A 25123-nucleotide genomic window follows, 5' to 3' on the forward strand; every position below is an offset into this window, starting at 1 on the left:
GTTCTGGCGGCGTTCGGCGGTCTAAGTCACCTGCTTTCTAGCCATCGCGCTCCATTTTTCATGTATCCATTTGTTTTGTCTTGTTCCCTGCACACCTGGGTTTCATTCCCCAATCAATTCATATGTATTTATTCCTCTGTTCCCCATCATGTCTTTGTGTAGGATTGTTTGTGTTACGTGTATTTTGATATTGCGGATATTGTTACGCGCATTACTTTTTGTCTATGTTCCGTGTTTTGGGCACATTTTATGTTATTTTTGTGCTGTCATTTTGACCGGAATAAAAGAACGCCTGTTCACTACACTCTGCTCTCCTGCACCTGACTTCGCCTCCGATACACACTCCTAACACATATTTTGAATTTGCCTTCTCACTTCCAAACAAGCTCATGTACTCAACCAAAACATACTTATTTCAATGACAGCATAATGTTGCCTTGTTTCAGGCTAAGTCACAACATGAATAATTTTTTTTTACAATTGTGTCAGTGCAGGTTAATGGAGACTTAAAAATTAATCATAGAAGCACATTGACAGGCTATTGTTTTAATGTTCCAGCGTGCCAAATTGGGGAAGTGAGGGTGGCCTCTGTGTTGTTATGACTCCACCTTACTTTCTGTCAAACTTTCTGCCTACTACATTTTTAGTGCATCCTCCTCATACTGCACTATTACCGTGTATCCGAGGATGGAGCAGCAAGGGACGAAAGCCCCCACAGATGTTTTAGCAAGATAACATTCGTTTCATTTTTGATCTTTGGAACGCTGCTACATTTATCAAAAAATGACTACATACGGGCTAGGGTTATACAGCGTAGGGCTAAACATGTTGTTTTGCTTTCTCTTACGTCATGCCGATTTGTACAATTTAGACATACCGCACGCTATTCCACTCAGTGGTCCGAATGGATCATTTTTTGGATATTCTGTGTTGCTTCACAAGCATCAGCAACAGACATGGTGCGTGTTGAAATGTTAATGCGATGAAAATGTAAATGATTGAGTGTGCAACAGAAGGGAATGTTTATTTTAGTCTGAAATTGTTTTTAATCTTCCCATTATCTTCTACACATTTATGACTGTCAAATTCTGTCTGTTATAGGGTAATAGTTGGCGCACCAGTTGCAAATTCAAAGTTCAACCAGACTGTCAGGAATCCTGGAGCAATCTACAAGTGCAAAATTACAGACAAGAAGGACTGTGAACAGATTGAACTCGGTTAGTATATTAATCAATTATTAACTGTCATCATACTTAATCCATGTTATTGTTGATTTACTGCATCAACAATCTTTAGATACCTTAAGTACAGCTTTTTCATCATTCATCTCACATTTTAGGGACAGCCTTATTGGGATTCGAACCCTGGGATCTTCTTCTGTCAGTCAACCACTTTATGCGGTTATTACTGTAGGTGTTGTACTAATATCTCCACAATATTAACAGCTTCAGTGTCCCCCCCCCCCTAMCAGTGTCCTTTTGCACCAGAGATGTGAAACTCATTTTGCCATTTTTGGTCTTTACTAGAGTCCAGAGGGCCGCACTAAAAATGTGTTATATTTCCTTGCTTTCAAAACTTGCAAAAAATAGTCCTCTATCCATCTTTTTAATTGTATTTTCAATGCTCCCTGATTGTCTTGCTTTCGTTTTGGTGATTGTTAGTAAACTGGACAAAGTGAATAAACTATATAAATGTAGGTCCATTTACATTTCTACCCTATTTTTTATTTGGTTTTAGTCATTTCAATGTAGATTGAGGATAATAGATTCTGCTAAAATATTGTAGCAACCGTGACAAACCTAGCGGCCTCATCAAGATGTTCGGACCTCTTGACGTAAAGGTTAAGGTGTTGGCTTGACAGTTGCTGGACCCGAGTTTGAGTCATGGTCAGGGCTAACCTCCAAATCTGCTACACTGGTGTCGGAAGTGGGATTGCGCCCGTGAGGCCATTGGCATGTACACGTGAGCATGGGGACCTGATCTCTGGAAGGAAGGGTTAATGTAGTGACCTTAACCCAACACCTAGTGACCTCGTCAAGAGGTTTGGATCTTTTGGCGTTAAGACCACGATCAAAGTTAAGTCTGAGATGTAGCCCAACATATTGTAATCAACTACATTTGTTAACTAAATAGCATTTGTTTGTGTTTGTTTGTCTTTTTTCATGCTTTGAGATTTTTTCTGTAATAAAAAGGCTAAGCAAATTGAATACTTTATTATTTATTAGTAACACCCAGTCTGCACTAGAAGCAGTCTTCAGATACTTAAATACCCAGGGTTTCCCCTCTAAATACCTAATTTGCAGTTGCCAGGAGCTAGTTTGTTGCGTGGTTGATTTCCTGATAAATTCATTCTTGTTCTGGGTTGATGACACATGTTGCTGTTGTTGTTTAATTTCTCCATGTAGGTGTCATGAGTGACATGCCCTGTGGCAGACACTGTTCTGCGGAGGTTGAAAACCAGTGGCTTGGAGTCAGCCTCTCCAGGCGGCAGCAGGATGGACTAGTGATGGTATGTGTAGTGTGYGTGTGTGTGTGTGTGTTCGAGTGAGAGAGAGAGAAACAGAGAGAAAGAACGAGAGAGAGAGATTCCTATATGATGTGTACAATTTAAACTTTTGCACAGTTTCTGTCTCTGTCTGTTGGGGTTCATTTCAGTCTTGACTAGACGTGTTACATTGAGTAAAGACACACCTCGGTATTGACATTTAATAAACCAACATTATTTGTTAATTTGAGTATTTCATTTTACATTTCAGGCCTGTGGACATCGTTGGAAAAATGTCTTCTACACCAAAAAAGAAGATCTAAATAAGTTGCCACATGGCGTGTGCTACAAATTGGAGTCGGACTTGAGTCAATCAAGTCCTTTGATTCCATGTTACAGAGGTATGGCCATATTGCATCACTCAACATGACTGTCCAGGAATATTGTCTTCCTGTATGAATGAATGAATGGATTAATTAATTAATTAAAGAACATGGTTTAGTAATTGTGCATTGCCTTGTTTAATGTTGATATACCATCTCTAGTGTTTTTTTCCTCCATTATGAATAGTTTGTATCAACCATTGTTGTCCTTACACATTTGCTTTGTTTTTAAATAGATCACCAAAAACAGTTTGGCAATGACTATGCATCATGTCAAGCAGGGATTTCAAATGTCCTTATTGGGGTATGCTTGAAATATGTCTGCTCTCAGAGAATTCTAACTTATTGCAAATGCTCACTGTAATATTGCACATTAAATTGAGATTAGTTACATTGGTGTGTACTGTTTTGCTTAACAGGACCTCGTAGTAATGGGAGCCCCTGGAACCTTGTATTGGACTGGGTCTGTTTTTGTCCACAACATATCCAGCCAGGTCACTTCTGCCTACTTKGATGATAACGTTGTCCTCTATGGAAGTTATTTGGGTAAGTGAATTAGGGAAGTGAACTGACATAACCTTTACACTAGTTATATTCATATCTTGGCTTTCTATCATCTCAAAGTGACTGACATTCAATGCATGTACAGTAGGGTGACCATACTGTCCTTTCCGTCTCTCTCTCTCTCCTAGTCCTAGCCCTAAACTCCCCTGCTCTTTTCTTTCACGTGAACATCACACTCATCTCCTGACAGGTTAGAAGAATCCATTGTGTATGTATGTAAGCAGTGAAACTGATGCAGTGTCTTTCTCTTGTTTTAGGGTACTCAGTCAGCGCTGGCCACTTCCTGCACCCAGACTCCACTGAGGTAGTGGGAGGAGCCCCCCAGTATGGGCAGACTGGTAGAGTAAGAGTTAACACTGCATCCCTTTCCAACCCATTGTCATCTACAGAAAAACAGAGATACACTCAGGTCCTTGAAATGCATTCTTCCTTCCTTCCGCCCTTCCTTGAAGTAATCACTGACCAGAGATTACCCTATCGGCGTAAGCAAATGTTCTATTGCAGGGCTGCCTAACCCACCTCTGTGGAAATCTAGCGTCCTGTGGGTTCAGTCCAACCCTAATTTAACACACCTGATTCTACTAATTAGCTGATCAACAAGACCCTAGCTAGCTGAATCAGATATGCTAAATTAGGGTTGGACTGAAAACCTACAGGACACTAGATCTCCAGGAAGAGGGTTGGGCAGCCCTGTTCTATTGCATATCCTTCTCTAAATTTGTCATGTCAGATCAGTGATTAAGGAACAGAGAAGTGACAGATGTCTTATGATCGTTTTCATACAGGGTAATATGTGATTTCTGAGGGTGTTTTGTTATAGTTCAGTGTCTGATCATTCAAATTATTTTTTCTCAAGAACTTTCCCACAGGACATCCTCACAAATCATAAATGGGCCTTTTGGCCAAAAGTTATTGAACCCTGATCTGTAGGGCCACATAACCATTGCTATAAGAATGGACAAAAAAACAATCCCTTTCTTAAACATTAGTTCATGCCTCAGCATCAGACAGTGCAGTCTCCAAATGTAAGTGACCGTCCCTCTCCGTCTCTTCCCCAGGCCTACATCTTTAGCATAGAGTCCAGGACACTGAGCATCATCTCTGAGGTCAAAGGTCAAAAGGTGAGGGAGGGTCATTACCATGTTTTGTCTACAGTTGAAGTCGGAAGTGTACATACACCTTAGCCAAATACATTTAAACTCAGTTTTTCACAATTCCTGACATTTAATCCAAGAAAAATGCCCTGTCTTAGGTCAGTTAGGGTCACCAATTTATTTTATGAATGTGAAATGTCAGAATTATTTATTTCTGCTTTTATTTCTTTCATCACATTCCCATTGGGTCAGACGTTTACATATACTCAATTAGTATTTTGTAGCATTGCTATTAAATTGTTTAATTTGGGTCAAACGTTTCGGGTAGCCTTCCAGAAGCTTCCCACAATAAGTTTGGCCCAATCCTCCTGACAGAGCTTGTGTAACTGAGTCAGGTTTGTAGGCCTCCTTGCTCGCTCACGCTTTTTCAGTTCTGTCCACAAATGTTCTATAGGATTGAGGTCAGGGCGTTGTGATGGCCACTCCAATACCTTGACTTTGTTGTCCTTATGCAATTTTGCCACAACTTTGGAAGTATGCTTGGGGTCATTGTCCATTTGGAAGACCCATTTGCGACCAAGCTTTAACTTCCTGACTGATGTCTTGAGATGTTGCTTCAATATATACACATGATTTTCCACCTCATGATGCCATCTATTTTGTGAAGTGCACCAGTCCCTCCTGCAGCAAAGAACTCCCACAACATGATGCTGCCACCCTCTTGTGTCACGGTTGAGATAGTGCTCTTCGACTTGCAATCCTCCCCCTTTTTCCTCCAAACAGTTCTATTTTTGTTTCATCAGACCAGACCATCTTTGTCCCCATGTGCATTTGCAAACCGTAGTCTGGCTTTTTTATGGCGGTTTTGGAGCAGTGGCTTATTCCTTGCTGATCGGCTTTGAGGTTATGTCGATATAGGACTCGTTTTACTGTGGATATAGATACCTTTGTACCTGATTCCTCCAGCATCTTCACAAGGTCTTTTGTTGTTGTTCTGGGATTGTTTTCACCAAAGTACGTTCATCTCTAGGATACAGAAGGCGTCTCCTTCCTGAGCGGTATGACCGCTGCGTGGTCCCATGGTGTTTATACTTGCGTACTATTGTTTGTACAGATGAACGTGGCACCTTCAGGCGTTTGGAAATTGCTCCCAATGATGAACCAGASTTGTGGTTATCTACAATTTTTCTTCTGAGGTCTTGGCTGATTTCTTTTGATTTTCCCATGATGTCAAGCAAATAGGCACTGAGTTTAAGGTACGCCTTGAAATARATCCACAGGTACACCTCCAAGTAATGTTAATTATCCTATCAGAAGCTTCTAAAGCCATTACATCATGGAATTTCCCAAGCTGTTTAAAGGCACAGTCATCTTAGTGTATGTGAACTTCTGACCCATTGGAATTGTATTACAGTGAATTATAAGTGAACTAATCTGTCTGTAAACAATTGTTGGAAAAATTACTTGTGTCATGCACAAAGTAGATAGAAGTCCTAACCGACTTGCCAAAACTATAGTTTGTTAACAAGAAATTTGTGGAGTGGTTGAAAAACTAGTTTTAATGACTCCAACCTAAGTGTATGTAAACCTCTGACTTCAACTGTACATAGGGTGATTATGTTTTGTCATGTTATGGCTACGCTGGATGATGTTTTGTCTATATTTTGGTGATCTTGTGTTTTTGTTGAAATGGTCCGTCTCAACGCGTTTGATCATTTTCTGAAGGGGAATATTTGCCATCAATCACAACGCTGACATTATCCAATGGATGCTCTCTGACGTGCAGAGAGTATTGAACTACCAGTGGGTTACCTTATCCAATCATAAGGCTTTAAAGACTTCATATCTTCAAGTCTTTTGGTTTGTTGCACAAGGGTGCAGTTTCCCAGACACAGATTAGGTCTAGTGCTGGACTAAAAAGCACTTTCATTAGAGAGTCTTCATTGAAAATGCTTTTTAGTCCAATACAGGCTTCATCTCTTTCTTGGAAACCGGCCAAAGATATGTTTTCTTTCTTTTGCATCCTTTTCACAGCTGGGTTCCTATTTTGGGGCCACTGTGTGTGCGGTGGACCTGAACACTGATGGCCTGTCTGACCTGCTGGTGGGAGCTCCAATGTTCAGCGCCGTGAGGGAGGAGGGCCGTGTGCACATCTACATGAACCAGGGACAGGTGAGCAAATTGTCATCCCCTAGACAAGTTACTGTATGGTGGAGGGCTGGTAGATCTAATTTACCCCTTTGTACTTTCTCACAGCAATAGGGTTTAAAAATTCTGGTAACTTTCCCTAAATTCTCAGGTTTTCCAGAAATCCTGGTTGGAGGATTGCGGTTTTCCTCCAATTTCTAATTGGTATCTAGACACAATGCTGTTGAAATGTCAATTTCCAAAAATCATTTTTTTTCCCTTCCTCAGGCTAACATGAAGGAGATGGAGTTTACATTAGCAGGGAGAGATTCATATGCAGCCCGGTTTGGGGAAAGTATCACAAGTCTTGGAGATATTGATGATGATGGCTATCCAGGTAAATGTATATATGTAATTTGGGTCCAAAAATGGATTAACCATTAAATGGTTTTCAATGAGTATGGAAAATTGTACCTCTCATTAATCCAAATAGAAGTCATATTAACACAGCTGCAGAGTGAAACACAAAAGTCAAATTATTAAGCTAGTTTGGCCAGTGACAGAATCTCAACATATGAGAATAGATTAAAATGAATAGAGACTGCCTAACTGCTTTGCAGATGTTGCGGTTGGGGCACCACAAGAGGATGACCTACATGGTGCTATTTATATCTACAATGGGAGGAAGACGGGACTTGAACAACAATTTTCTCAAGTATGTCTCCAAATGGTGTTAGTGTGTGTGCATGGGAATGAGTGTGTATGTGTGTCTGTGCGTGCGTCTGTCCCCAAACTCTTAAAATAAACTGTGCTATCTGGAACCTAAAAAGGTTCCATCGGCTGTCCTCGCAGTAGAACCCTTTGAAGGACCCTCTTTTCACAGAGGGTTCTACATGGAATCCCAAATAGTTCTACCTGGAACCAAAAAGGGTTCCCGTATGGGGACAGCAGAATAACGCTTTTTTTCTAAGAGTGGAGTTGAACTGCTGGAAATATCAGTTCTGACTGAATTCCCTAAAACCGTTTTTTTTTTACTCAGCTTGTGTGTTACAGTACAACTGTGAAGCTTGTTGGTTTGTTCAATCACACATCCAGTATGAGTACATCACTATTGGTGACGAGACAATGAATAAGGGAGGAAACAATGACAATGGTGCTTAGATCTTTCCAACTCACAAGAATATGATATTCATTCTTCCCATATAAACAGAGGATTGCTGGGTCTGCTTTGGGTAGTGCTTTCAAGATGTTTGGCCAGTCTGTGTCTGGGGGCATTGATGTTGATGAAAACGGTTACCCAGGTAAGACACTCTGATCCCCCAACAACCCCATCCTTCCTTCCTTCCTTCCTTCCTCTATCTATCTCTCTTTAAGCTATTCGTTCATATTAATATAGCCTACATTTTTCTTCTGTCAAACAAACCAATTTACTTTTTAAATAATATTTAATATTCATATACTGTTAGAGATTAGTGTAACTGGTAGTAAGGTAACATTACCTCTCCCAATATCTGTCCACAGATGTGGCCGTGGGAGCCTTTCTGTCCGACTCTGCTGTTGTTCTGAGGTACAGTAACAGTGACAGAAGACACAGTTAAACAATCTGAACTTGAGAGTCTGAAGAATATACTTTTTTTTTTGGATTCCCTTTCATTTTGTGTGTGTGCGTGTATGCATTGTGTGCGCGCGTGTGTGTGCGTATGTGTGTTTGTGTTATGTGTTTTTCCGTCTCTGGGTGGTAGGACACGGGCGGTTGTTGTGGTGGAGGCGATGATACTTCTTCCTCCTACTGTGAACCGCACCCATGCCCTGTGTACAGAGAACGGCCAGCCTGCCGTATGCCTCAAAACTACTGTGTGCTTCCAGTTGCACGCGCAACGTGTCTCTGGGCTCATCGGTGAGCCACCACACCCCACTCCACCTTAACACACCCCACCACACCACATCACACAGCAGCCTTAACCTTTTCATAGCTAATCTGTGCCAMGTTGTTCACACATGCCACTTTTTTMTGTTGATTTAGATTATCTTTGTCATACAAATGTGGTTTATTGGTTTTGTAGCTTATTGTTTGTTTAGCATTTCTTAAAAACAATTGTAAAAATATTTTATATCACATATCTATGTAATGTAACTGTTCTTGAACTATCAGTGGTGCTCTGAAAGGATTATCCCATATCTGTGTCCCACATGCAGAAATACTGTACAACCTGACGGCTGATGTCAAGCACATAGAGGGGCTCCAGTCCAGATTCTTCTTCACCACCAACGGCACAGCGTTATCAAATGCCACAGCAGGCAGCATCCAGACCAGGCATGGCCACATGACCTGTGTTACCCACCTGGCCTTTCTGAGGGTGAGGGGACTGGAGGATGGAGGGGACAAGGGCAGGGAATGGGGGGGACAGTGTTAGATGGAAAGGGGTTAGTCAGGTAATCTCTGCCCCAGAGAGGCTCTCAAATCAAATCAAATTGTGTTGGTCACATACACATGGTTAGCAGATGTTATTGCGAGTGTAGCGAAATGCTTGTGCTTCTAGTTCCGACATTGCAGCAATATCTAACAGGTAATATCTAACAATTCCAAAACAAATACCTAGTACACCCAAATCTAAGTAAAGGAATGGAATAAGAATATACACATAAGCAATGTCAGAGCGCATAGGCTAAGATGCAATAGATATAACCTGTTTTATCTATTGATGTTCTACTACAGTAGATGTGATTTTGTAGAAGCAAGCTATTGATATCAAGTATGTGCGAAAGTATTTTTCAAAAGGTGAAGTAGGCCTACATCTGCTCGTCAGAATGTGTGTACATGTGTGTGGTGTGTCTGTAGAATTGTAGGTGATGTTGACAACATGTGGTGTATAACATATAGTATGTTAAGGATGTTGAATGGTTGATGCAAAACGAGACCAAAACAGGTTCTCCTAAAAGAGGCTTCTGGAGGTCACTGTGCATCAGGGGAGTCATGATACCCAGGTCTTGAACATACCACAGCTTCCTTCTTGAAAACCAAAATTTGAAAAATGAACCAGCTCAGGGAAACCATGTGCATTGAACTCTCACCCGTAGTATGCACGTGTCAAATAATAACAGAACAATTTCAAATAGAAGGGAAGGCATATTATATGATGCAAGTTCCAAATAATGTAACTCACATTTGTATTGTGTGCATCCGTGCATGTCACATTATTACAATGTTAAATAAATGTTTCAAGTTAGTTTTATAGTATTTTAGGCATCTGTGATTTTTTACATGAGAAAAAATGTTGCTCATAGTATGCCAAAGAGAATAAGCAGTTTACCCATTACTTAACTGCAATCCACCTGAAAGTAGTGGTGAATATATCTACAGTACAGTCTTGTTCCTTCCCCTTCCTCCCCTTTCCAGAGAGACATTCGGGACATCTTCACCCCCATCCACTTTGAGCTGCAGTATGAGCTGGGAGAGCACAATGTGGTGAGGGGTAACTCCAAGAGCTTTCCCCCTCTCAGGCCTATGCTCAAGAGGGGAGGGGAGTACAGCAACTTGCTGACCAACAAGGTAGGTTGAGGTGGAGATCAAATACTGGGGCCCTGTTCAAAAACTTTGAAATCCACCATTCCTTTATTCTGTTTCCTTGAAATAATCAAAGATAACACGTGATTGGATAGGGGAAAGCAGGATTGTCACCCAATTGACCCATTGTCAAAGATCGTGGTAAATTGAGTGGTTTTCTCCATTGGTTTGAAAGGGAAATGGGTTTTCCTGGGAAAATGTTGTCCTGGTTAAAACAATAGCTAAGGAGAGCGAGACTTGACAATGGGTCAATTTAGATAAGGACTATACTTAAAGGATGGGAGAAGGAATGCATTTTCAAAATATTCAAATACGGCCATCCAGTGGTGTGCTATATTATTGTATAGTGCAGTATGTAGTTAATGCATGGATTATCATTTAGTATCCTGATAGTTCCTAGTTGGACATGATATGGCACTGGTACAGCATATATGGGTGGGTTTTCAACTTTCTCTACCGGAAATTTCACACAAGATTAACATATTCCATTGGAAATTCTAACATGTTCCATAGTATGTGGAACATTAGGGTGGCAGGTAGCCTAGTGGTTAGAGTGTTGGGCCAGTGACCGAACGGTTGCTGGATCAAATCCCCGAGCTGACAAGGTAAAAATATGTTGTTCTACCCCTGAACAAGGTAGTTAACCCACTGTTCCCCGGTAGGCCGTCATTGTAAATAAGAATGTGTTCTTAACTGACTTGCCTAGTTAAATAAAGGTTAAATTTGATATATGTATATAGGAACTAAAAAGGCACTCCTCACAAAAATTGTGTGATTATTTTATTTTCAACACATTTCTAACATGTACATTTCCGGCATTTTTTAGTAGTGTTTCTTGCATTGTGCTTTGCACCTGAAAAGGAAGTAGTTAATTACCTCACTAAAGGTAACAGCCTCCCACAGACTGTATTCACCAGGTACTGTGCCTGGGCCAACTGTTCCACCAATCTGCAAGTGTCTGCACAGCTGCTGTTACCGAGGTGAACTCCTTCTCCCTCAGATCATCTATATTAATCTTTACTCTTGAATTTACTTGTTTCATTTCACTCTGTGAATTAAATCTGAAGAGCACGAGTGTAAGTCATTTCATGCTGTGAATACAGGGAAATGGGGGCAACCTATTGATAATGAGTGCATGAAAATGGTAGTAGGTTATATATTATAATATATATGTTATATATGTGGGTGTGTGCGTGTGTATCACTCTCCTTTCCTCTTCTCTCATCTCTGCCTTGCATCTTTCGATCAGAGCCATGAGATTTGTCACCCTCTACATGTCTTGATTGCTCTTTACTGTATGTGCTAGTAACTGTTACTCATTCAGACAAAACCACAGCTGGACTCTGAGGTTTACTTGTAACAACTTTGACGATATTTATTTTTATCTCTCTTTATAACTCTCTTTCTCTCTTTCTCCTTCTCAGGACACACAGAGACATGCCATACTTTGCCCTGGGGGAGGGGAAGACCATTCTACTGAACGTTACACTGTCCAATGCTGGCGATGCTGCCTTCCGCCCCATGCTTCACCTGAGATACCCCAGCAATCTCTACTTCATCAAAGTGTTGGATGCTGTAGGAGCTCTGCTAGTTGCTAACACAACCTTACACCTACCAGAGATGTTTTATCTACTGTCAAACATAGTATTTAGTTCATTAGTCCACTATTGATACGAACCCTAAAATTGTGTACGTCAGCAGTCAAGTTTTTAAGATCCCTTTCAGCACAGAGCAAAATGATGATGATGATGTGTTTTGAACTATCCCTTTGATACAGAGAGCTCTTGGCTCATGCACATGGGGCATATTGCAAACTGAATGGGGTCTAACCGAATGTTGCACATGTGGTTGCAGGAGGAGAAATACGTGAGCTGTAAAATCGCAGAGGAAGAGAAGACAAGTGTCGGGCTAGATTGCAGCGTGGGAAATTTGTTTTTCAACGCCTTAGCCAAAGTATATACTTAAAGGGCAACTCCACCACTTTTCAACTTCACTTTCATTATCTGTGTTAACATATGTGAAAACAGCGCATTTTGACGTTTTGTGGGAAACAATGTAAAGTTAAAAAGTTCTACCTGATGACATCATCAAATGTTTAAACATTCTAAAAACAGTGATTTTCAAAAATGACATTCGCGGTGATGTAGGGAGCAAGAACATCTCCTCCCTTGAGGTAAAAACTTGTTGCAGGTTTTATCTCAATATTGAATAATTTCTTACTGTGATTGCTTTAAAATAGTCCAAAAGAAACAAAAATAGCTTCTTATCAAAGAGTAATTTCTCTAGCAATAATTTTGCCAGGACTGTCTGGGAGTAGGGGACGGAAAACTAGATTTTATTGCAGAGAGGTTTGAAACTCTCTTTCTTATTGGTGATATCACCAGGCAGGACAAAATTCCATCCCACCAAAACAGCCTGAAATGTCACGCAGCCTTTTCAAACAGCTCTTACACTAAAAGGGCATTATCATAATTTTCACAATTTCACAGTATTATTCCAACCTCATAGTGTGGAAATATCTATATAAAAAAAAAGGATAATCATGTTTTTGACTGCACTGTGCCTTTAAGTACTTGCACAGAAAGTACAAAAAGACCTAAGCCCTCTTCTGCAAGGTTTTTCAGTCGATTTACTTTTAATTCCCTTGTATTTTATTATCATAATACACTTCTTGGGTCATCAAAAGTGGTCCTGGGTCGTGTTCAGAAGAGCATACTGAACRAAACATTTCAGTATCTCCTCATTTAGCAGTAGTATCTCCTCATTTCCCTACATTTTCTTCTGTTTTGTGATTACCCTGATGTATTTTTGTGAAATAATGTCATTATCTGACGTGACATATTTAGAATTTCTCATGATATTATGTCTCTATATCTTGCCCTCTAAGGTTAATATCAGTTTTCTGCTGGATGTCAGTGCTGACAGTGAACCTGGTGACCTGGAAATTATAATCAATGCAACCCGGTAAATATTTACTGTCTATTTTATTTTTTAACACTGTCCTGTTTTCACTTGCTTTCCCACTTGATAATGTGAAAAATCAACAAAGGTGGCTGTTTTGAATCTTAAACAATTTTTTTGGGTGTTATTTACTTCATTTGGTGTTATTTACATCTACTGTGCACTGAGTGTACAAAACATAAATAACACCTTCCTAATATTGAGTTGCAAAGAGCAGGTGTTCTTAATGTTTTGTACACTCATTGTACACATATATAATTTATATTGAATAAATCAGTCCCTCCTAAAACATTACACCTGAACATGTCTCTCTCTATACAGGGAGAATTTTGAAAATGAAGATCTTCTCCATGACAATATTGTTAATCTGACTCTGCTATTGAGATATGGAGTGAATCTAAACATCCACGGGTAAGACATGGTATCACAATATTTTAGCATACAACTTTATAAACACTGAGTAAACATTGATTTATCAATGTATTTGTAATTATCTATATCCCTGTGGCTGTAGTTTTGTATCCCGAACAGAGTTTGTGTTTGGGGACTTTGAGGAGCCACACTGCTCCGCTGAGAGGTTCAACTACACTTTCAAGGTATTGTTGTTAAATGTGTTTCTATAATAACAGCACAGCCAGGTGAGAATTCCATTTGATAACAGGATTGTTAGAAAAATTGAATTGTCATGGATTCTGGCTAGGGCTCTAATGTAAAGTTTCGGCGCTTTATGGTATTATTGTTCATACCTAGACATCTATCTTTTAATATCGCACTCAGGTTGTCAATGCTGGTCCAAGCATATCTCACGGCACAAGAGTGGAAATTGATATCCCCAAAGCTTTAGCACCGTATCCATACAGACTGCTCAACATTTTGGACATACAGGTATGTGCTTGCGTTGCTCAGTTAATGTTATGGAAGACTGAATCAGAACATAATTGCACAGGTGAAGACAGTCATATGGCAGACCTGGCGCCAGGATAAAGTGACTAAGGGGGCAGTTGAAATTGCCGAGGCGGCAACATTTTTGGGGGTTCTTGCATTGGAATTATATTGAATTCTGTTTATATAATAACGCTATACCATGATAAACATAAAGTTTAAATGCAGAGACTCTGTGCTTTTCAAATCTGTAGAATATCTCTGCTGCGCTGGATCAGCACAATGGACAGACCCTACAGCAATGCTATTTAGATGAGCAATTACACTATTGCAAACAGCCTATGTGAATGCAGCCATACACACAGCTGTCTTACCAAAATAATGCAAACTAAATGCTGAAGGTAGTAGCCTAGTTATTCATGCATACAAACAAAAATACTGAATAGCAGTTTGGCTTAGAATACAGACACAACTGCGAATGCGAACAGAATAAAACAGAGGTACCAAGTAGGCCTAGTAAACAAAATTTCTGATCGATAAAGGCATGACACAATCTATATTGAGGCTCGAATGGAGATCCAAATAACCAAAACATAGCCTACAGACTACTACAGTATGATGCAGCCATGCACAGCTGTCTTGCCAAATAAATTGGCCTATACAGGCTCGCTTCAAACATGGAAAAGCATGCAGTTCGCTCACGAGTTCAGCAACACGTTGTGATATGGCACAATACACTTCTGTGAATCAAATTCGACCCATGTAATCAATGAAGCAATTTCAGCCTACCATAAACATGTGTCCAATACGTACAGTTCCATTTACAGTAATGACAATCAATAGGCTACCAAGAAATCCATAATAGAATGTAGCCTATCTATTTCTACGATGAAACATACCAATATGTAGCAATTGAGTTCTTGCATTGGAATTATATTGAATTCCTCTTATATCACACTATACCACAATAAACATAAAAAAATATGCTTTTGACCAGGAAGTGACAGGTTCAAAGATTTTGATAAAAAAAAACAACCAGCTGGATTGTTTCAATCTTACATTTTCAAAAGAGTTGCAACTCTTTGGATCTTCCTGAGTAATCGATCATTCCATTCTCCCTGAAATCTTCTTGTAAGATCCCCCTCACATGCCAGATGGATTAGTTGATCTTTCCTTGGGTGTAGCATGCTGCTTCTGTTCTGACTGAACACGTTTGTCAAAAGTGGAAAATGAGTTCTCGCATTTAGCTGTGGATGCCATGGATTTACTTGTACTATTTTACGTCTAGTCTATGAGACCAGGCTGCCTACACACACACAACAGCGGGCCCTGTCCATGGTGCTGACACAGTGCAGCTGAGAGATACAGATTTTTGGGCACCAACCTGTCACAATCATTTAAACTTTTTTGCTATTTTCATATTGGGACATAAAACTAAAACTGAGGGGGATAAAGTTTGAACTGAGGGGGCTAAGCCCCCTTTTGCCCCCTTGTAGCTCCGAGACGTCATATGGTCTGTCATTCATACGAACCAAATTAGTAGCAAACAGATACAGTATAATACAAACATTATATCATGCTGTAAAATAATAACTTCTACCCAACCTAGTTTTCTTTTTACATAAATAACCTTGCATTGGATTACTTCAGTAAATAGTGAACTTGTATGATAGGCTCCCTATCAGATGGATAGGTGCTTAAGACACCAAACAGGAAAAACAAACGTAAACAGGGAAGGACTACTTGGATTTGTCTGACAAGAAACACACAGGCACGAAGGCATCATTTTCAATTTCAGTTGAAAAATGGTTTTAAACGTTTTTTGTTGTTTATCCCAGGAATATCAAACCTGGGGCCTCTTATGCCCCCCCAAACCCCCCCCCCCCCCGTAACAGAAAAAAAACTAGAATAGTCCCAGTAAACCAAATGACATTGAAAATACATCTACAATACATATTTTCCAGATGTTCAATTTAAGTTCTGAATGAAAGGTGAAAATGCTTTTTTTCCCCAGAAGTTGAAATCAGGTAAATTTTCAGTTTTGAAGGAAAGTTGAGAATACCTCATTCATAGACATTTATGTATAGGCCAAATCAAGGCTGGTCCAGACCGGAAAAAATCTAAACCAAACATAGAAGTCTATGATTGGTTCAGATTTGGTCTAGACTGGACCAAAAACCAATATCCGTGGACTTTGAACTCAGCATCGGTCCGTGCATACTGGGGTATAGCCTACAGTGTTGCCTGAAATGTAATTTTAGGAATGCCCATCTATGTGGTAGGCTTACCGTTTGTAAAACACACTGAAAAGAGACGGCCAGTCTGGACAAAAAAAGATGTCCAAAAGACGTCGGCGTTGGTCCATGCTTATTGGGGTGAAGCCTTCCATGTCATAGCACAATGGAATTTTATGAACGCCGATCCATGTGGTATGCCAACCATTTGTAAAACAGGCCATTGCATTGGCTTTGTTAGTCCTGATTCTTGTAACTAATCAATTTGGCTATTTAAGCTCTGAATATCAACTACCCAACTTTATCAGGAGGAGTTATCCAGAGCCTATTTGCAATGTGATCAGTTCGTAAAACATTGACGGATACAAACTTGAAACCACTGATCATGGCATTTTCGACTAAGGGATGAAACTCCTGAACAGTAGTTGTGAGTAGCCTGATTCTCCATTCCATATTGTCCATTTTACTTTGACCTGTCCTGTTTTTAGGATAAGTTGTTTGTTAACATGTCAGAGCATTTTTTTGTAGATTGGGCGCTATTTAGGTTAGGCTATTTCAGGAAAAAACCTGCATGATGTGAAAAGTTTCCATCTCATGACATTGTCATACATTTTAAATCCAGCCTGTGGGCTACAGAAAAGGCCACACACTTTTCAGAGAAGCACGGGGCAGTTATCTTTCCAAGGAAATGTACTTCCTAAATAGGCTTATGATTAGGCTATAGTTTACTACATTGCCCAGAAATTCCTTAATATTGATCACCCATATTTCTCTATCTGAAAATCTTCCCACTCCTAAAAGGTAGGCTATAAAAATATCTCAAGAGAAAGTGAAAGTCTCTCCAACTTTGCTCTTTTCAAACTACATCTAGCATATTGGCTGATCTAGCCCAGTAATAAAGATGGCCCTCATATTAGGCTATAAGAGAATCTCAGGTAATGTTATTTTTGCACATTTCATATTGCCGGGACCATGRCTGGCAAGTGAGCTGTGTCACATAAGCCTAAAATAACATTACTGGACTGCAGTTGGGTTTGGGGCCAGTCCTTGCGGTAGCGGGTGGGAGTCAGACAGAAAGCCAGCTGGTGCGAGCAGGGTGTGGTATGAGAAGCTGCAGGTGCAGAAAGGAGCAGGATAAAGAAATCGGTCTGGCGCAGACCTCAACTGTGCACCATGACAGTGAAGCCTGAAACGTTAGAGCTGTTTATTACTTTATCAGTGTAAAGTAGGGAATTAGCTAGGGAAACTGACAGATCAATAACATTACTTTGCCATACTGACTAATAAAAACTCACATTGCACTGAAGAAATGTCACAATATGATGGTTTCAACGTTTGAATCTGGTCTAGTGTGATTGAGGCAAAAGTTACAGCTAACGTTGGCACACTTTTGACCAGACCAAAGGCTACAAAACATTTCCATACAAACAACAGCTGTTATTAAAAATAGGCACCTCATATCGCTATCTGACAGATAGCTAGAGCTGACCGGGCTGTGATAGCTACTAGCTAGCGTACCTAATTCATTCACCTCAGTGGAGAGGGGATGAAACATTAGCTAATGTTACATGTCAGTTACAGTGGTTTGCGAAAGTATTCACTCCCTTGGCATGTTTCCTATTTTGTTGCCTTACAACCTGGAATTAAAATGGATTTTGGGGGATGTATCATTTCATTTACACAACATGCCTACCACTTTGAAGATGCATGGATCGGTTTGGAGGGTATTGCACAGTGCCTCGCAAAAGTATTCATCCCCCTTGTAGTTTTTCCTATTTTGTTACATTACAACCTGTCATCTAAAAACATTTTTATTTGGATTTCATGTCATGGACATACACAAAATAGTCCAAATTGGTAAAGTGAAATGAAAAAAAATACTTTTTTCAAGAAATTCAAAAAAATGCAAAACGGAAAAGTGGTGTGTGCATATGTATTCACCCCTTTGCTATGAAGCCCCTAAATAAGATCTGGTGCAACCAATTACTTTCAGAAGTCACATAATTAGTCCACCTGTGTGCAATCTTAGTGTCACATGATTTCAGTATATATACACCTGTTCTGAAAGGCCTCTGAGTCTGCAACACAACTAAGCAAGGGGCACCACCTAGCAAGCGGCACCATGAAGACCAAGGAGCTCTCCAAACAGGTCAGGGACAAATTTGTGGAGAAGTACAGATCAGGGTTGGGTTATAAAAAAAATATCTGGAACTTTGAACATCCCACGGAGCACCATTAAATCCATTATTAAAATATTGAAAGAATATGGCATCACAACATACCTGCCAAGAGAGGGCTGCTCACCAAAACTCACAGACCAGGCAAGGAGAGCATTAATCAGAGAGGCAACAAAAAGACCAAAGATAACCCTGAAGAAACTGCAACGCTTCACAGCGGTGATTGGAGTATCTGTCCATAGCACCACTTTAAACCGTACACTACACAGAGCTGGGCTTTACAGAAGAGTGGCCAGATAAAAGCCATTGCTTAAAGATAAAAATAAGCAAACATGTCTGGTGCTTGCCAAAAGGCATGTGGGAGACTCCCCAAATATATGGAAGAAGGTAGTCTGGTCAGATGAGACTAAAATTGAGCTTTTTGGACATCAAGGAAAATGCAATGTCTGGCGCAAACCCAACACGTCTCATCAACCCAAGAACAGCATCCCCACAGTGATGCATGGTGGTGGCAGCATCATGCTGTGGGGATGTTTTTCACCGGCAGGGACTGGGAAACTGGTCAGATTTGAAGGAATGATGGATGGCGCTAAATACAGGGAAATTCTTCTAGAGATTTGAGACTGGGGCGGAGGTTCACCTTCCAGCAGGACAATAACCCTAAGTATACTGCTAAAGCAACACTCGAGTGGTTTAAGGGGAAACATTTAAATGTTTTGGAATGGCCTAGTCAAAGCCCAGACCTCAATCCAATTGAGAATCTGTGGTATGACTTAAAGATTGCTCTACACCAGCGGAACCCATCCTTCTTGAAGGAGCTGGAGCAGTTTTGCCTTGAAGAATGGGCAAAAATCCCAGTGGCTAGATGTGCCAAGCTTATAGAAACATACCCCAAGAGACTTGCAGCTGTAATTTCTGCAAAAGTGTCTTTGGGGGGGGGTGAATAGTTATGCATGCTCAAGTTTTCGTTTTTTTTTTTGTCTTATTCCTTGTTTGCGTCACAATATCAAATATTTTGCATTTTCAAAGTGGTATGGATGTTGTGTAAATCAAATGATACAACCCAAATGACAAGGGCAACAAAATAAGGCAACAAAATAGGAATAATGCCAAGTGGGTAAATACTTTCGCAATCCTCTTTCGCAAGCCCCTCCTTAGTACAGTGGGCACGGCTTATCACAGGCTGGCATCAGCGCTCGCCTAAAAAGCCCATATGCCAGTGGTTGAGAAATATTTTGGGGGCAGAATTTTGTGATGTTTTATGTGTTGTTGTAGGTGCGTTTTGGCCAGTTCAACTCAGAAAATGCCACCCTAGTCAATCTGCCACCATAGGCAGTTGCCTAATTCTGCTCGGCACTGTGTAGGGAGGTCATAATAATGAAAAACTGTCTACTAAATCAATTCATATTTAAATGTTGATTACTTCTCCTTGCCAGTATCATTCACCTGATGATAAGAAAAGATGTGAGGATTTTTGTTTGCTAACAGATTTATGGGGGTCCTTATGTTGCTGATTTGCCTAGGTGGGGGTCCCTGGGCAAGAAAGGTTAAAGACCCCTGCTTTATCCTAATGAACATGATCCATGTCTCTTATGTTTAGAATTGACTTATCCTGGTGTTCACATTACTTTGTCTCTCACATACAGTCATCTTCTGGGTGGTGTTACGTTCGAAACTCCACTGATGGGACCAGCAGTACACATGGCAACATGTATGGAAGCCAGAGAGCCAGTACTGTTGACAGTGTTTTGTTAAATGTGACAACTACCACTGACAGCTATTGGACGAATTGGTCCAGCACCACTCACCCTTATTGGACTAATACTTCCAGTACCACTGACACCAATTGGACTAGTACATCCTATATGGCCAATGTGAGAAACTGGACCAGTGTTCTTGAGAATGAGTGTGATCTGCCTGACTCCAATCCCTTGAATGAAATTTTCTCCTACTTCTTCTCGAAAAGAAGTAGAAGACACATGGTAAGTACGTTTGTTACAATGCTTTGCTTGGAAGCCACTTTGTGACCAGAACGCTGAAACTCAAACTTACAGTATGTTGAAAACAGTATGTTGAAAAAATGTTTTCATGCCAATGTGACAAATGTGGATTTAACTGTGTACATGTTTCAAATCAGAACTGGGCCATTGATGAGCAAAACTATGAACAATTGTAAGGACATTGTCTTTTTGTCCAGTATTGTATGAAAGAGGATGCTCTGTGTCTGTACGCGGTGTGTGAGCTTGGAGACATGGACATTGGGAAAGATGTCACCATTGAAATGGAGGTCGAAATGAATTCGGGAGTTTTAGACATCTCACCGGTGAGGACTGTGCAGTGTATACTAATTGTATAGGTTTTTAATAAATTAATAAGTATTGTGGTGACATTTCCCTGTGTTCTCTCTCCAAGGGAAGACATAGTGTCATGCTGTTAGAGACCACTGCTGTCATATCACCCAAGAAGGACCCATTTATTTGGTTCTTAAAAGAAGACCCCATCACAGTGGTAAGTCAAACACTTTTTAATATTCATGAGAATCCCCAACTCTAATGAGTGAATGGCAACTGTGAAATGTTCCTTGTGGGTGTCAAACCCAGGTCTCCCAGACCATAGGCAAACTTGCTAACCACTGCTCCAATAGGGTAAACCCACTTGCAAGAGATCGTAATCTTCGCTAGGCTAGGGTTGCTACAGTACAATACTGTACATACATTAGCCTGTTATCTTCAAGGTATTTTGGACGTTCTACCAATTTGGTGCCTTTTGAAATGTGTAACTTGGTAAAAAAAAAGAGACTTCAAGAGGTTAAAATGAGGGACAGGTTGATATTTTTTTTACCTTAAAATGTATCATTAATCACACTAAATTAATAATGATAATCTTCAGAAATAACTTTGTTAAAGCAACAAAATAACTAAGGCTTTACAATGATGGTGACAATTTGGAGAAATGTTGGGGTTAATTGTGTTACAATCTGCCTGGAAGTCACAGAGGGTGCTCAGAGGGACATGTCAGAATAATTAATTTAGCCACTTTAGCAAGTCTTTCCTCATATTAACAAAATCTGATTCATTGAACTCTCCATGTGGTCTATATTAAAGGGCACATTATTGAATATAACAGTCTTTTAATTCAATATACAGTGGATTGCGAAAGTATTCACCCCCTTTGCATTGTTCCTATTTTGTTGCCTTACACCCTGGAATGAAAATAGATTTTTTGGGGGGTTGTACCATTTGATTTACACAACATGTCTACCACTGGAGATGCAAATATTTTTTATTGTGAAACAAACAAGAAATATGACAAAAAACCTGAGAGTGCATAACTATTCACCCCTCTCCCCCCCAAGTCAATACTTTGTAGAAACACCTTTTGCAGAAGTTACAGCTGCAAGTCTCTTGGGGTATGTCTCTATAAGCTTGGCACATCTAGCCACTGGTATTTTTGCCCATTCTTCAAGGCAAAACTGCTCCAGCTCCTTCAAGAAGGATGGGTTCCGCTGGCGTAGAGCAATCTTTAAGTCATACCACAGATTCTCAATTGGATTGAGGTCTGGGCTTTGACTAGGCCATTCCAAAAACATTTAAATGTTTCCCCTTAAACCACTTGAGTGTTGCTTTAGCACTATGCTTAGGGTCATTGTCCTGCTGGAAGGTGAACCTCCGTCCCAGTCTCAAATCTCTGGAAGACTGAAACAGGTTTCCCTCAAGAATTTCCCTGTATTTAGCGCCATCCATCATTCCTTCAATTCTGACCAATTTCCCAGTCCCTGCCGATGAAAAACATCCCCACAGGATGATGCTGCCACCACCATGCTTCACTGTGGGGATGGTATTCTCGGGGTGATGAGAGGTGTTGGGTTTGTGCCAGACATAGCGTTTTCCTTGATGGCCAAAAAGCTCAATTTTAGTGTCATCTGACCAGACTACCTTCTTCCATATGTTTGGGGAGTCTCCCACATGCCTTTTGGCAAACACCAGACATGTTTGCTTCTTCTTTTCTGGCCACTCTTCCGTAAAGCCCAGCTCTGTGGAGTGTACAGCTTAATGTGGTCCTATGGGCAGATACTCCAATCTCCGCTGTGGAGCTTTGCAGCTCCTTCAGGGTTATCTTTGGCCTCTTTGTTGCCTCTCTGATTAATGCCCTCCTTGCCTGGTCTGTGAGTTTTGGTGGGCGTCACTCTCTTGGCAGGTTTGTTGTGGTGCCATATTCTTTCCATTTTTTAATAATGGATTTAATGATGCTCCTTGGGATGATCAAAGTTTCATATATTATTTTATTACCCAACCCTGATCTGAACTTCTTCAAAACTTTGTCCCTGACCTGTTTGGAGAGCCCCTTGKTCTTCATAGTGCCGCTTGCTAGGTGGTGCCCCTTGCTTCATGGTGTGCAGACTCTAGGGCCTTTCAGGACAGGTGTATATATACTGAGATCATGTGACAGATCATGTGACACTAAGATTGCACACAGGTGGACTTTTTAAAAACTAATTATGTGTCTTCTGAAGGTAATTGGTTGCACCAGATCTTATTTAGGGCTTCATAGCAAAGGGGGTGAATACATATGCACGCACCACTTTTCCAATTTAAATTGTTTAGAATTTTTTGAAATTTCACTTAACCAATTTGGACTATTTTGTGTATGTCCATTACATGAAATCCAAATAAAAATGTATTTAGATTACAGGTTGTAATGCAAAAAAATAGGAAAATAGCCAAGGGGTGAATACTTTTGCAAGGCACTGTACATTTAAATTACATTTCTACTTAAAATAGGCACTAATACGGCATTGTTTATCACTTACATATTTGGATCTATGTTCTCCAGGTTGTCCTGGAGGCCCATCATAGCCACAAACTGAAACCAGTCATTGAGCTGTCCATCATCGTGGCCAGTCTCTTACTAGGCCTCCTCATCCTTGCCTTGCTGGTCATCTGCTTGTGGACGGTACATTTTATAGTTCTTAAAAACGAGTTGATTTCCTGGTTCTTACTGATTAATTTCCTGGTTCTTACTGGTTAATTTATTACTTCTTACTTGTTAATTACTGATTCTTACTGGTACATTTCCTGGTTCTTACTGGTTCATCTTCTGGGTCTTACTGTTCTTTATGTAATTGTTAAGCATCTTGTGAATGTGTATTATGTTAGACTAAGCGACTGCTGCTTTTCATCTACAGCCTTTAAGACCATACAACATAAATGTTTTTTTTTTTTTATATCAGTATATTTTAACAAAGTAACATTCAACAATTGTTTATTGCTAACAATTAGACCTGTGCATGTCTGTTTTAATTGTGTACTAAATCAAGGACTTTGTTCACAGAGCGGCTTCTTTAAGAGGGATTTGGAGGAAAGATGGAGAATATACGAAGGCACAGCTGGGACTACTGAGGACGGACATTGATTCATATCAAATATATGACACAATATCATAGTTAAAGGGGAAATTCAGTACAACATAATGTTAGATGGTTCCTCAATCTGAAAGTAGTCTAATCATCTAAAATTAATTAGATTTGCTGACACCCTGCAGTCACATTTTGGCACCAGTAGACTAACTAGCTAGCTAGCTATGTAAACCACACCCTTCTGCGAACACGCCTTCTGCAATGATGGCTACAAGGCAGTACTTATTTAAATTAGGTAAGAGTATAAGATATTACCATTGGTGTATTAAAATTACCGGCTTTATGTGGTCTCTCACAAAGCCTTAGCTTTTCGAGGAAGCCAGTAACCGTATGGTCAAACGTTATCGATGTACCAGCAACAGTCACTTTTCATTCTTTTGTCATCGTACTATGATCTGGTTTCATCCAAATGTCATCCAATCTGATGAAAAACATGATTTTGACTGTTTGTGACCTTTAAGTTTTATAATATTGAACTTCCCCTTTAATCAGTGACTGAGGATTGATTGACCCACGGTACAGTGTCTTGCAAAAGTATTCACCCCCTTGGCGTTGTTCCTATTTTGTTACATTACATCCTGTAATTTAAATTGATTTTTATCTGGATTTCATGCAATGGACATACACAAAATAGTCCAGATTGGTGAAGTGAAATTTTAAAAATGACTTTTTTTTAATTTTTTTAATGGAAAATTGGTGCATGCATATGTATTCACCCACTTTGCCATGAAGCCCCTAAATAAGATCTGGTGCAACCAATTACCTTCAGAAGTCACATAATTTGTAAAATAAAGTCCACCTGTGTGCAATCTAAGTGTCACATGATCTCAGTACATGTACACCTGTTCTGAAAGGCCCCAGAGTCTGCAACACCACAAAGCAAGCGGCACTATGAATACCAAGGAGCTCGCCAAACAGGTCAGGGACACATTTGTGGAGAAGTACAGATCAGGGTTGGGTTATAAACAAATATCAGAAACTTTGAGCATCCCACGGAGCACCATTAAACAGCCATCACTAACATTGAGTGGCTGCTGCCAACATACTGACTCAACTCTAGCCACTTTAATAATAAAATTGATGTAATACATGTATCACTAGCCACTTTAAACAATGGCACTTTATATAATGTTTACATACCCTACATTACTCATCTCATATGTATATACTGTACTCTATACCATCTACTGCATCTTGCCTATGCCGTTTGGCCATCACTCATGCATATATTTTTA

The 25123-nt window shown here is 40.1% G+C and overlaps 1 protein-coding gene across 2 annotated transcripts; it reads left to right on the forward strand.

The window, feature by feature from the left end:
• Positions 1–685: 685 nt before the first annotated feature.
• On the forward strand, positions 686–24565 carry LOC111971075 (integrin alpha-4-like). 2 transcript variants are annotated; one of them, XM_023997876.2, is made up of 28 exons: positions 686–959; positions 1102–1217; positions 2406–2509; positions 2757–2886; positions 3105–3172; positions 3288–3414; positions 3690–3775; positions 4491–4553; positions 6561–6698; positions 6942–7050; positions 7274–7368; positions 7864–7954; positions 8175–8220; positions 8396–8550; positions 8850–9010; positions 10051–10203; positions 11122–11198; positions 11643–11793; positions 12073–12171; positions 13106–13182; positions 13501–13590; positions 13694–13775; positions 13957–14064; positions 20119–20454; positions 20670–20795; positions 20885–20980; positions 23306–23425; positions 23804–24565. In XM_023997876.2, exons 1-28 carry the CDS (start codon positions 784–786, stop codon positions 23882–23884), a joined length of 3261 nt encoding a protein of 1086 aa, XP_023853644.1. In that variant the 5' UTR covers positions 686–783; the 3' UTR covers positions 23885–24565. The 2 variants fall into 2 exon arrangements, with proteins under 2 accessions (XP_023853644.1, XP_023853645.1); XM_023997877.2 differs by lacking the exons at positions 20885–20980; positions 23306–23425; positions 23804–24565 and having other exon boundaries at positions 20610–20736.
• Positions 24566–25123: the final 558 nt, after the last annotated feature.

The sequence above is a fragment of the Salvelinus sp. IW2-2015 genome, linkage group LG12 (genome assembly GCF_002910315.2).
Source record: "Salvelinus sp. IW2-2015 linkage group LG12, ASM291031v2, whole genome shotgun sequence".
Classification (NCBI taxonomy): Eukaryota; Metazoa; Chordata; class Actinopteri; order Salmoniformes; family Salmonidae; genus Salvelinus; species Salvelinus sp. IW2-2015.